General features: G+C 30.7%; 1 protein-coding gene across 1 annotated transcript; it reads right to left on the bottom strand.

Annotated features, from left to right (window-relative positions):
• Nucleotides 1-1556: 1556 nt before the first annotated feature.
• Nucleotides 1557-14198, bottom strand: LOC130896742 (6-phosphofructo-2-kinase/fructose-2,6-bisphosphatase-like). The gene is made up of 6 exons (XM_057805035.1): nucleotides 13523-14198; nucleotides 7639-7779; nucleotides 5763-6061; nucleotides 5427-5693; nucleotides 4019-4237; nucleotides 1557-3902 (listed from the first exon to the last, which is right to left on the bottom strand). The coding sequence occupies exons 1-6, from the start codon at nucleotides 13563-13565 to the stop codon at nucleotides 3441-3443; spliced, it is 1431 nt and encodes a 476-aa protein (XP_057661018.1). The 5' UTR covers nucleotides 13566-14198; the 3' UTR covers nucleotides 1557-3440.
• Nucleotides 14199-14413: the final 215 nt, after the last annotated feature.

Below are 14413 nucleotides of genomic sequence, written 5' to 3'. Positions count from 1 at the left end.
TATCATTCCCTCATCCTCTTATTTCTACTCGTTTTCATCACAACTTCCTTTTCTGATTGTACATCTATTCTTTTTACTCTATATATATTCATCTCCCACTCAGTCTTCCTTTTCAAATTCTTCTTTATCTCCACCAATGCCTCAATTCCTCTTCTGGTGTCATATCTCTCTCATTATATTCATAGTTCTTCCAAATGTCTCAATATATCCCCTAATTCTCCCTTGCATCTTTTCCTTACATTATGGTATCATTTTATGCTCTTTCTACTCGTCTTACATGTCCCTTTGCTTATATTCCTTTTCCTACACCTTTATATCTACTCCATTGTCCCAATTTCCCTTCTAACACTTTTTTATCTCATCAAATGTCTCAATTCTTCTTGAGGAATCATAATTTTATCCTTCAATGTCTCAATTTCTCTTCCTTATTATTTGAATATCTCTTTAAGTGACTCTAAATTCCCTCGTACCATTATTGTATCATTCTATTCGTCTTTACCAATTTCTCTTTCTCACATTTTCTCTGTATCTCTTTCACATTTATATTTTCCCCATTGTATCTATTCTTCTTCTGATAATTTTATACCTCTTCCAATATTATAATTTTAATTTAATATCACCTCCTATGTCCTGATTTCTCTTTCAATACCTCTATATATCTATTCCTTTTATTTCTAATATTTATAACCATTCAAGTGTCTCAGTATGTCCTTCCCACGCATATTTATTGCCTTCCATTTCTTATATTCCTGTTACTACAACTTTACAGCTTCTTCATTATCCCCATTCCTCTTCTGACATCTTTATCTTTTGTTTTTTCTTCCTTATTATTTGAATGTCTCTTCAATAATCTCTAAATCCTTCCTGCAACATTTCCTTACATTGTTTTATTATTTTATTCTGTTTTTACTCGTCTATATAACTTTCTTTTATTGCTTTTACCTATTTGTAATTCCCCTGTATTTATTTCACATTTATTATCCCTCATTGTTTCACCTACAACTTTGTATCTTCTCTATTGTTTCTATTTCTTATCTGATACTTCTATATGTCTCAATCCTTCTTCCCTATTATTGTATTTCGTTCTACTCGTCTTTATAACTTATATTTAACGCTTTTGTCTCTTCTTACATATTTATATCTCCTCCAATAGCGATATTTCTCTTCAAATACCTTTATATATCCTCCATTGACCCTATTACTCTTCCTTCAAGTGTCTCGGTATATCTTTTCAATTCCATGTCTATAAAATTTTCTTTGGTACATATTTTCCATTGCTTATATTTCTCTTTCTACATCTTTATCAAGTCTTCCTTTCTCTTTTGACATCATTATATCCCATCCAATGTCCCAATTCCTCTTCCGACACGTTTATATCTCCTCCATTGTCTCTATTCCTCTTCCGAGACGTTTATATCTCCATTGTTCCTATTCTTCTTCTGACACCTTTATACCGACCTATTCCTCTTCTTATCTCTTTCCTATGGCTATTTTACATTGATCCTGACTTAGAGTTTTTTAATTCCAGGTGTGGATTTAGGTGAATTAACTTGGGATTTGTTTTTCAAACATATATTGCAGTCATAGTATCATATACAATGTAAAATTTGCTAACCACTATTCAGAAAATAATTAAAAAAAAATACTAATGTAGTATTATATATTTTCGAAAAATTCTTAGTACAAACTTTCCGTTTCAAACTCACTTTGTGACGATTATTAGTAATTCTTTTATTGGTTTAACCACAGTTTTTTTCATAATAGAATATATAAGAATTCAAAAATCAACAAGAAGTTAAACGGATTCTCTTTTCGTATCACATCATCAGTCTTCTCCATTCAATTTCACGTAAACTCCCTACTCCTTTATCATCATATTATGATCTCTACATTGTATTTCAACTTTTTTTATCGTATCTCAACCGTAAGCTTCTCACTGTTCCTACAAGCTTTTTATTCTCTTCTCAATCATAATCTTTTTTTTTCTCATTTTCCAGAACCAATTTTATTATTTTTTCTTTCAAATAGTAATTTTTGAAAGTAATAAACACACTGTTTAAATAAAAACTGCAGTTAATCCAATAATTATATAGGGAACAGTCACAATATAAAAATATATTATCGAATGGTTAATATGACAAATAAATTTCTATCATTAAGAAATTTTCTTTCATCAAATTGCCGATTATTCACTTATATGAAACTAAATTGGCTGAAGAAGCCAAATACAAGGTACAGTAAGCTCCATCCTAACACCTAAAGAAGAAGATTTTGAAAATTACGACATATTATCTTCATTCTCGATAATGTAACTGTTAGAACAAGAGAATTTTAATAAAATCACTACAAATACTTGCGAGGAAGCAATTTTAAACTGATGAGTACAATCAATGTCACCCAAATGCAAACGTCAACGATTAAATTTGAATCTGTCAACTGTCAAATCATTTTCATGGGCGATTCATTATTCTAACCTCAAACTTATAACTTTCAGGAGTGACTTAATACAAATTTTCGATCCTATAATCCCTACTTTCAGTCGGATTCGATCTGCCTTGTAGCCCTCATTTTGAAGTTATTTTCAGGGGTAACATCAAACTTAACCCCAAGAAACTTTCAGGGGTGACTCAATATTTCAGTGTCAATTCTATAAACTAACTCAGTTTTTTAATTCTGATTTTCAATTGGTTTCAATCTGCTAACTTATCATTTCAAATTGTATCTCAGGGGTACCAATTGCAAACCTATAACCTTTTCAGGAGTGATTCAATTTTCATGTATCTTTTCTATAACTCTAAAAGCTGTTGCACCGATTTTCATCAGATTTGAATCTGTCAAAGTCAACTATTTTTCAGGGGTAATTGAATATGTCAGCTTCAAAATGATAACCTTTTGCAACTAGATTTCAAGAGGTAACTAAATATAAATAAATATAACGAAATCTTCCGGCTTCAAATTGCTAACTCTCTTTTTGTGGTTATTTTCAGGGGTAAATAAATATTTCAGCTTCAAATTTCTAACACTATTTTTCAGGGGTAACTGAATATTACAGTTAAAAATTTCTAACCCTACTTTTTCGGGTAGTTTTCAGGGGTAACTCAATCCCTTAACTTCAAATCTATAAGCAACAGTTCAATTAAATTTCAAGGGTAAAAACATTGATATAAACATGACATAGTTTGGTTCAGGGCCTTAAAGGGTCTTTTTTTAGATCTTAATCTAGTTTTTCTTTCTTCTAGGTTCGGTAATAAGGGTGAATTCGATTAATTGATATTTTTTTTTCAAATCCAATTGGGATTTTTCTTCTTTTATGGTTGTAATTTCAAGTTTATCAGTAGATCGGTGGATTAAGAAAAAAAGTTCGCATTTGGGTAACACGGATCTATGACATTTCGAATAAATATTCAACGCTAGATGAAAGAACACTTTCCCAACGTAAGCTATGTACACGACATCAAATTATTCAAATTCGACAACGAATCATAATGTTTCGGTAGAGTTAGCAGAGCCTCTGCCGCCGTCCTATTCTCGGAACAATTCAAAGGTTTAGCTCTGTTGGTATCGACGCAATCTATTGCCATTTTGACAGTTTCCATGCTGTAACTGTGTCCTTTTAGCGTCAATTTGATGATGGTATGTAAAGGAACGTGGATGTAGGGTATTTCGTCGGGCGGCGTTTCCAAAAAGTATCCCAATACGCAACGCAAAACCGCCTGGTGGGATATAGTGAGGACGTTGGTTTCGCATTCGAGTTGAGTGAGGACAGGTATTAAACGGCACATCACATCGATGTAGGATTCACCTTGCGGGTAACGGTACTTCAATTTTTCCCTATCCCTCAATGCCAATTCCTTAGGGAAGCGCTCCTGTAGTTCTTCGTACGTGAGACTTTCGCATTCGCCCTAAAACAAAAATCAGCGATAAAAAAAAATTCCGTTATCCTCGGGATTGATTACTGCCTCCTGAAACTCACAGTATTAATTGATGTTACTGCTTATTACTAGGAATCTTTACTCACCGACCAGATTTCATCTAATTCTGGTAGATGTTGTTGTGGAGCTTGGATACCGGCAACCGTTTCTTTTGTTCTTTGTAACGTGGACGTCCAAACTTGGAGACCTGGTAGATTTAACGCGTGTATATGTTTAGCGAGAGCTTTCCCGTACATTCTTCCTCTTGGAGAAAGTCTCGCGTTACCTCCAATCTTCCCGATAACGTTGTATTCGCTCTCGCCGTGCTACAAAGAGATTTAATGAACTTAAATTCATGGTAACAATAAAGAAGGTACTGAATTTTATCATATTAATGAAGCACTTGATTCATTTTTTCCAAAATGTCATAGCAAGTACTGAATTTCATCTTATTAATGAAGCACTTAATTCAGGTTGCTCAACATGACATAGAATGTTCTAAATTTCATCCTATTAATGAAACACTTGGTTCAGAAAGTTCTAAATTTCATCCTATCAATGGACCATTTAGTTCAGAAGATCCAAAATTACATAGAAGTTTCTAAATTTCATCATATTAATGAAACACTTTGCTCAAAAGTTTCAGAATAACATAGAAGGTTCTAAATTTTATCTTTTTGATAAAGCACTTTGTTCAGAAGGTCCAAAATGATATAGAAGTTACTGAATTTCATCCTAATCCTATTAATGAAACATTTGGTTCAAATTATTTACAATGACATAGTAGGTACTGAATTTCATCCTATTAGACACTTGGTCTAATATGACAGAAAATTCTAAATTTCATTCTTTAATGAAGCACTTGGTTCAGAAGGTTCTAAATTTCATCCTATTAATGGACCATTTGGTTCAGAAGGTCCAAAATTACATAGAAGTATATAAATTTCATCATATTAAAGAAACATTTGGTTCAAATCGTTGAAAATGACCAAGAGTGTATTAAATTTCAACCTATTAATGAAACACTTTGTTCAGAAGTTTCAAAATGACATAAGTTCTCAAATTCATCCTATTAATGAAGCACTTTGTTCAGAGGTTTCAAAATGACATAGAAGTTTCTAAATTTCATCATATTAATGAAACATTTTGTTCAAATTATTGAAAATTACCAAGAATGTATTAAATTTCAACCTATCAATGAAACACTTGGGTCAAATTGTCTAATGAAACGTAGAAGTTTCTAAATTTCATTCTATTAATGAAGCACTTTGTTCAAAATGTCTAAAAAGACAAAAAAGGACTGAATTTCATCCTATTAATGAAGCAATTTGGTTCAAAACATCCAAAATCACATAGAATTTAGTGAATATAACCATATTAATAGATCACTATGTACAGAATGTCCAAAAATATTTAGTTTCATCATATTAATGATGGTTAATGTCCACCGTTGTTCTCATTATATTGTATATAAGAATAATTTGTTAGGTTATGTTATAGTGTCGAGTTACTTACTCTGCTGAAATAGAGGGTTTGTTGCTTTTGTTTCGGGGTTGAAATATAAGCTAATATTTTGCTTTCTTTTTGTCCGTTGACTCCGTGAGCTATAATACCGCCGTCTCCATCGTCTAATATCTTTACCATGGGACAAGGTAGTTCCCACAAACTACCAAGTGTCGGTGATTCGTATTGGGCTTGATAGTGTGCCATTTTGTGTGTCAAATCTTTTAACGCTTCTTCCGTAGCCATATCGCGATAATCGGAGCTATACCGCAATATTTCCTATTAACAAAAAAAAACAATCGATTTTCAATATATTGGGAGGATCAATATGACGAACAAAATTTTTACCTTGAAATTTCTTTCTAATAATACTGGATCTTCGCACACGCACTCGATGAACATAACCCTAAATCCTAATTGCTTGTAAATAAGATCGTAAATTTCTTGTCTTTGACCTCTCGATACATTCGGTCCGTCTAAAATGGCAACGTTGTTGTTGGAATCTTGTAACCAAGCGGCGGCGTCTTCTAGAGCTTCACGGAAGCTCTTTTGACGTATACGCCAAGCCGGTAAATTATCGGCTCTAAACATTTCGTGCGATCCGTATTCTTTGACGTGTTTTCGACGGTAGGCGCTTATATCGTACACTGCAAAAAATAATTCATTCAAAAATTCAATGAAACAATTCAGATTGTCCAAAATGACAAAGAAGATACTAAATTTCATCCTATTAATGAAACACTTGATTCAAATTGTTCAAAATTACAAAGAAGATACTAAATTTCATCCCATTAATGAAACACCTGCATCAAATTGTCCAAAATTACAAATAAGATATTAAATTTTATCCTATTAGTGAAACACTTGATGCAAATTGTCCAAAATGACAAATAAGATATTAAATTTTATCCTATTAGTGAAACACTTGATGCAAATTGTCCAAAATGACAAAGAAGATACTAAATTTTATCATATTAATGAAACACTTGCAACAAATTGTCCAAAATGTTATAGCAGGTACTGAATTTCATCCTATCAATGAAACACTTTGTTCAAATTATCTGAAATGTCATAGTAGGTTCTGAATTTCATCATATCAATGAAGCATTTGGTTCAGGTTGTTCAAAATGACATGGAAAGTACTAAATTTCAGCATATTAATGAAACACTTGGTTCAAATTATCCAAAATTTCATAGTAGGTACTGAATGTTATCATATTAATGAAGCACTTCGTTCAGGTTGTTCAAAATGACATAGAAAGTACTAAATTTCAGCATATTAATGAAGTATTTGATTCAGATTGTCCGAAATGACAAAGAAGGAACCGAATTTCATCCCATTAATGAAGCACTAGGTGCAGATTTTTAGTAATATGTATGTGAAATTATATACCAAGGCTCCAATAAAACATTTATCCAAGAAAATTTACATTATTAGTTTCTATTTGACATTCAACAAACTTCTTGTTATTTTTTAACAAGAGAACACAAACTTCACTATATTAGTGCTCACTAAGTTTGCGCCCGCATGTGCATTGTCCTAAGCTTATCAAATACAAAATGAACTTCACACAGATTGTCCAATATAACATAGGAGGTATTAAATTTAATCGTATTAATGAAACACTTAGTTCAGATTGCCCAAAATGACATAGTAGGTAATGAATTTCATCCTATTAATGAAGCACTTGCATCAAATTGTCCAAAATGATATAGTAGGTACTCTCATATTAATGAAGCACTTAGTTCAGATTGTCCAAAACTAAAAAGAAGTTTCTAAATTTGATACTATTAATAAAACACTTGGTTCAAATTGTCCAATATAACATAGGAGGTACTAAATTTCATCGTATTAATGAATTTCATCCTATTGAAGCACTTGCATCAAATTGTCCAAAATGACATAGTAGGTACCGAATTTCATCATATTAATGAAGCACTTAGTTCAGATTGTCCAAAACTAGGAAGAAGTTTCTAAATTTGATACTATTAATAAAACACTTGGTTCAAATTGTCCAAAATAACAAAAAAAGGTACTAAATTTCATCATATTAATGAAACACTTGCATTAAATTGTCCAAAATGACATAGTAGGTACTGAATTTGATCTTTTTAATGTGACACCGGAAACATCTACAGGGAGAAAAATACCTAAATGGGGTAGACGAAAGTTATTTTTTCAAAATATTGTACAATACCAACTTATATATTAATTATTACAAACCTCTAGTTTTGTCTCCGGTATAATTCAAATATCTGGATAATCTTTTCGCCAATACGCTCTTTCCCCTACCCGGTAGTCCTACCATGGCCACTAGAAGCGGCCCGAATTGTCGCAAGACTTTCGTTTTCGGCGCCTGGGCACCTGTACAACAATAACGATTCTTAATATTATTCATCATCGGCACTATTTATAATCAACTACATGAGAATCTAGACTCGATTGTGATAAAATAATAACATAACCTGTTAATATAATTTCGTATTTGAGATATCTATTATCGCATTTCTTTTATCGGAATTGTGTAAATATTTTGATAATTTTGTTTTCAAAAAGAATAATATTTGATTAGTTTTGAACGTTTCGTATACAGAGTGTTCGGTAATAATTTCGGTGTGCTACTACAATCCTTAATTTTTTCAGATAACCAATCAAGTAGATCAAACGTATCTAAAAAGAGTCCAAAAAATTATTAAAACTACTTTTAATTCAGTGTTGATGTTTTTTTTTCGTGTGCCAGTTCCCCTTAAGAAACGCTGAAACGAATCATAAATATAAACTGCCGACGCCATTTTGAAATCGTTCGTGTTGATATAAATACGTTTCGTTGATTTTTTCTCTCATATATTTTTTTTTAAATAAAACCACACGTGTTCACAGTAATTTTACACTTATTAATGACATTAATTTATTTCAATAGTAACAATTATAATAATTAACGCTATGTTAATTGGAAATAAATACGGCACTCTGTGGACAGTAGAAATCCCAATGGCGGATTGGAGATGACGAAATACTAATTTTGTACACTCAGTTTCTAGTCGGTATAAATTTAGAATCGGGTTTTTATTTAAACAACGATGACGTAAAAAGTTCTAAAATTAATTATTTAAACATGGAATAGTCGAAATTATGCAAGTAGTACATGGTAACAATTTCGAAACGATACCGACAAACAGAGAACTTTGCACTAGACGTATATACATATATGTTTAGATTCACCATCACATTTTTTTTTCTTGCGTAGTGATAAAGTTTAAATATGTTTTTGATAACGAAATTTATCATTGTTTGAACTCGTGTCAAATCGAGATATTTTCCTAAGGTTGTAAAGCAAGTTAATCTTTATACGAGGAAAATTGAATGAAATTAGTTAAATAAATATATACAGTGTGTATCCATTAAATAATCATGTTATTGCCAAAATAGTTTCTCTTATATTCCATGCAATATTCTTCAACTCCCCTCTACCCACCCTCCTTTATGAAGATCTGTAAATTTAATCTATTTCCTCCCTTCGACCCGATTATCTAAATTCCAGAATCCCTTTCCTCCTCCTATCTTCCAAAAGATGACATTCATTATCTCTCCTTTCTCTAAATTTCCTTTTCACATCCCATTTTCCTCTTCTTTCTTTCTATCTGATTTCCAGTATCTCTTTCCTCCCCTATCTCTGAGAAAATGACATTTTTCCCCTTCTCTCTTTTAATATCTGAATTTCCCTTTCTCATTGTGTTATTTTTAATTTCAGAATTTCTTTCCCTCTAACTTCAAAGAGATTACATTCCTTCCCCCACTTTCTTCGAATATCTGAATTCCCCCCCCCCTTACCTCTAAAAAACAGAATATTTCTTTACCTCCCCTCCTCACTCTGAATATATCTCCTTTTTCCTCCTATCTAAATGTCAAAAACTGTTTTCTCCCTTATCTTTAAAAAGGGGACATTTTTTGCCACCCCTACTCTTATCTCTCTCTCTATTTTCGATCTCCCTTCTCTTTGACATTCAAAAAAACAGAATATTTCTTTATCCCCCATCCTCTCTCTGAATTTCCCTTTTTCATTCTCTTTTCCCCTTCTCTCCTTTTATATCTTCGAGCTTTAGACTATCTCCCCTCCTATCTCCTATTCCCCCCCCTATTGTCTTTAACTTTCATTTTTACCCCCCCCCCCTCTTTGAAAATTTGAATCTCTTTCATTCTGTTTCTCCCTTTTTTTGTGCCAATTTCCACAAATTACGATTTGCATTTATTTGGCATAATTCGCAAACAGCCCCCGTATAACAAAATGTATTACATTCGTAGCAAAAAAATTCCGAGTCACAATCGAACGTATTTACTTGGTAAAAAGATGGAAAACAAGATAATTGAGTATAATTCAAATGAACATTGAAAACAAGATATAAATAATTTCATACGTTGTTATCAAATTGTATTTACCTATCTGTATAAATCTGTAATTTTTTGGCACGTTTTGAAGTATTTGTTTATATATTAAATTGAAAACACTTTTCGCAAACACATAACATTGAAATGTTGACAAAAATAACTGTCCTAATTATTTACAATAGTATTAAAAAAAGTCGTAAGAACGTTTTTAATACCCCCCGTAACATATAGTTCATTTGTTATACTGGAGAAGTAAAATTAATTTCAATCCTTAAAATACTTAAAAACTTTTTACCCCTCTTTTAAAATGTGAAGCTAACAATTTACTATTACTACTGACGATAACGAATATTTGATTCTTGTCTATGGAGTTCAAGGTTATTCTATTCGTCTTCATAAAAAGTATCAGCTGTTTTTATAGAAATTTTTCATTAGGTAAAACGCGAAAACGTTTAAAATTACTTTTGAAATATCAAAAAGAATTTACTTGGTTTTAGAACAAAAAAATTATCAAGTAGACTGTAATAAATTATACAAATTACTTGCATAGATACAGGCCATTATTAGATTTAAAAACACTTCAAAACTGAACAAACAGAATTAGTCGGAATAAACCTTAAATCGTTGTTATACTCGTAGCTTATCGAGAATCCATAGATAAATTTTAGTACGAAAACAGAACTCTTATATTTCAAGATATAACGGAATGATAATTAATTTCCTGTAATATTTAATATAATATCAACAAATCAATAATAAAAATATTTTTTTAAGGAAATTAGAGTTGTTTTACAAAATGACCAAACTATTTAGGTCGATGCTAAAATTAAAAATCTGTTGACACGGAACGTAATAATAAACACTCCACGTCAATCAGTTTTTCATGTTCCAAGTAACCTATAGGTCATCTATTTAGATCAGTGATTACCAAAGTGATCCAGGTGTACTCTCAGGGGTCCAAGGGAAGCTTTACAACGCTAGTGTACTTGAATTTCCATAGTAGATCTAATTTTTTGACGAGTTGGGAATATGGTGCTTGAATGTATCCATTAAAACTAGTAATAAGTATTTTAAACGTGATTTACGAGGAAACAAACTTTGGGAACCTCTGTTTTAGATTATTAATACGAAACATTCGACGTTATACTTATCCCAAAAATAAATGTGACTTTGTATTTTGAACGTATGCCAAAAACACGAACTTTGTACTCTCGATTTATATTTACGAGTTGGATTTTCTGGGAAACCGAAAAATAATTTGTTTCGAGAACTGTCTGGATATATTTATAATACGCAGAATATTTACGAAATAATTTGGAAAAAAAACTGATTTTGTTATAATATTCTTGAAAAGTAAATATCAACTCTATAAACACACATATGAAAAAGAAGAAGAATAAAGGAATAACATTAATAATAACTGTAAAATGAAAACTAATAAATTCAAATCACCAAATAACTATTTTGCTTATCGTGTCATGGCCCCTTTTTATATATCTAATATATATTGTAGCCCCTGTATTGGACTCTGTGTCCTCTATCAACTCGTTTCAAGATATTAATGGCGCCCGCGCTTGCGCGCAGCGTCGGTCTCTCCTGTCACGTGGTCTTGCGAATGTAAACACCACACATGAATTAGTAATATAACAACAATATATTGATCAAATAAGTAAAAATTGTCATTTGAGTCGTTTCTTTTTGTAATTACACTATTGACGTCTATAAATGTTATTTTCTTTGTAAAATTTTTTTAATATGAATAAATGTCCCATTGTTCGATTATTTGAACAGACACTGTTTCGCGCGCTTCTCTTATTAGAGCCGCCATTAATTTCTTAGCTCGAGGCCAACCAATCGCGTGAAAGACTTCTCGTGTCCAGACTTTCTAATACAGAGATTTTGCTAAAATATATGAAACTACGCCCTCTAGCATTCACGTTACTAATTAAAATGCTTGGAATTTATGTATCTTTCAAACCACATTAAGTTTATAAAAATGGGCTAAGCAGAACCGGATTTGAAGACATTTTTTTATAACAAGGTTTCCACTATCCTCCATCTCTTATTTGAAGAGATAGACTAAACTTGTGGAATACAAAATTCGCAGAATTTGTTTATACTTAATTGTGTAAATTTTATAATTTTTTCCCCCCAAGTTGTAATATAATACGATTCTGAGAAATGGCCAACGGCGGTTCTTATTTGCCCACCCGGTATAGTAACCGTCATTCATTAAGGCTGTATATATGTAAAAATGCTTACAGCAAATAATAATCATTTAATTTGTGGTGTTTCCACCATAGATAAATCAAGCGCCATTATTCGATACCAAACATTGCTTGGAACTTCAAATAATGCAGAACCGTCTGAAGCCTATTTTAATTAGAAGAAGCAAATACCAGGTTTACTTGACAAACGTCACTGTTTGGAATTTTCTAGGTTAGCCACGTGTCAACTTATTCTCGCAGCAATATTTCTAATTAAATATTTGTTTTTTTGTACTTCAGTTTTATGTATTTGGAACTTTTAATTTGTTAAATCTACTCAAATGTGTTTTATAGTTGATTTCAACACTTTTTGGTTGATAAAAATGCACGAAGAAGTGGAATACTAACCTAACATAGTTTAATTATTTATAAAAATTGTTTAAATTATGATATTCAATTGTTTTTTATTTTCTCATTTTTGTTACAAATACATTCTTCGAATAAAATTTTATATATGGTTTTTGGATTTTTTATTGTCCAAAAAATATTCGTTTCCAAAGCTAGGTCTTATTTTTATCTTAAATACGTTGAAAAAATGAAAAAAATTGATTTTTAAACTTTTTATAACTAAAATAATGTCTGTATAATTTTTTCTTTCAACATAAACTCCATTAATAAAATAATAAACGATAACTTGTCAACAATGGTATTATATTGATAGTAAAAAATAATTTTCTGTAAATTTTGTTCTGTCAACACACAAAAAGCATCAACACTATAAAATTAAATTATTTTTAAAAACTTTTTATAGTCGATATTTTTATAAGGCCATGACATCAACACTTTTTGATTATTTTTTTTTTTGTAAAACTGAAAGAAATCTTAACATAAACAAGTTAAGTACTATATCTTCTTAATATAATTCTTCAACAATTACTTTCTCATTTTAGTATAGTTTAATCACATGAACTTGTTTTTTTTTAATGAAAGGATATTAAAAAATAAAACAATTAAGATATGTAGTGACGTCACGAACATAACCTAGATTCCGAATTTTTTTTTAACATCGATTGAACAGTCCTGGTTAGTTAGTTGTTAGTTCTCATTAATTAGAACTGAAACCTTAAAATTTCTGCTGACTTGTGAAATATAATTTAAATAAAATATTTATAGAGTAAAAATAAACAATAATTGTTTGTTGATGGTTAATTTAATGACTATAATTTATACTGACATTGTTTATGATTTAGAGCCATTAATTTTATTATTCCTAATACTTCGATGTAAAAATTTACACAAAAGTAACTAAACATTCAAATAATTAAAAATAGGAATCATTTTTGAAATCGGAAAATTATGAATACATTTTAAGAGGATTTAGGTCAGGAGAAATCTTTTGAACTTTGGATCTTCCATAAAAACATTTTTTATGATTTGACACTTATATATAAAACATCTCAACTATTCTCCAGTAAAATTAATTGTATTTAATCATGACATCAAATAAAACTCACCTTTGCATTCTTCTTTCTCATTGTATTGTGTCCTTGAAGACATTGTTGTTGTAATTTCCTTTTTAAATATTATACGACAAAAAATGTATATTATTTTACGGAATACGAAGGGAAACCTCGAAATTTCTGTGTAATTATACGTTTGAAATAATTTAATGAATAAAAAAGCTAAATTATGGCGTTTTCAAAGTCCTCTGAGAAATGATCTGAAGATGTATGAATAATAAACTTTTTTAAGATCAGTCTCATTCCAATTCGATATCTAATTTCAGTCGCCAGATTTACAATATCTATAAACGTTTAATATAAATGTTTACGAAGAGGTAATGCGATTACATTACCCAAAAGAGTAAACGTAAAGTTTAACAAATGCTTCCACTCGAACAGCTGATCGTTTCACTACAATTTTTAATGAAAATATTCACATCCAATGAAAAATTTATATCACTATAGTAATGTTACTATTAATGTTTAACGTTAGCACGACTCGATAGCAGTGAAGATTACGCGTACCGCGGACCCTAACTTTTAAAATAGAATTAATTCGTCTCTAATCATCTACACTGAACCATGTCAACATTTATAGATATTCTTTATATAAGCTTTGTTCGAGGGTCTCATTCCGAATCATTATGCACAGTAAATTTCTAGAATTGATTAGCTTCGTACATATAACAATAATTCGATGGTTTAGGCAAAGACCATAGACTTTTATGTTAACAAAATGCAATGGTATGATTATTTAAAAATTCTTCTTTTTTTATTATATCTATTATAAATTTTTTGTCCACTGTTTTATTCCCAAATAATAAATCATCTAAAAGATAATTTATTCACTATACAGATTCTTGAAATTCATCAATTGATTATTGAAAATATATAGTTCTATGA

This window comes from Diorhabda carinulata, chromosome 7 (assembly GCF_026250575.1).
Source record: "Diorhabda carinulata isolate Delta chromosome 7, icDioCari1.1, whole genome shotgun sequence".
Classification (NCBI taxonomy): Eukaryota; Metazoa; Arthropoda; class Insecta; order Coleoptera; family Chrysomelidae; genus Diorhabda; species Diorhabda carinulata.
Note: the sequence above shows the minus strand (reverse complement) of the source record. Positions and strands in the feature narration are given on the sequence as shown.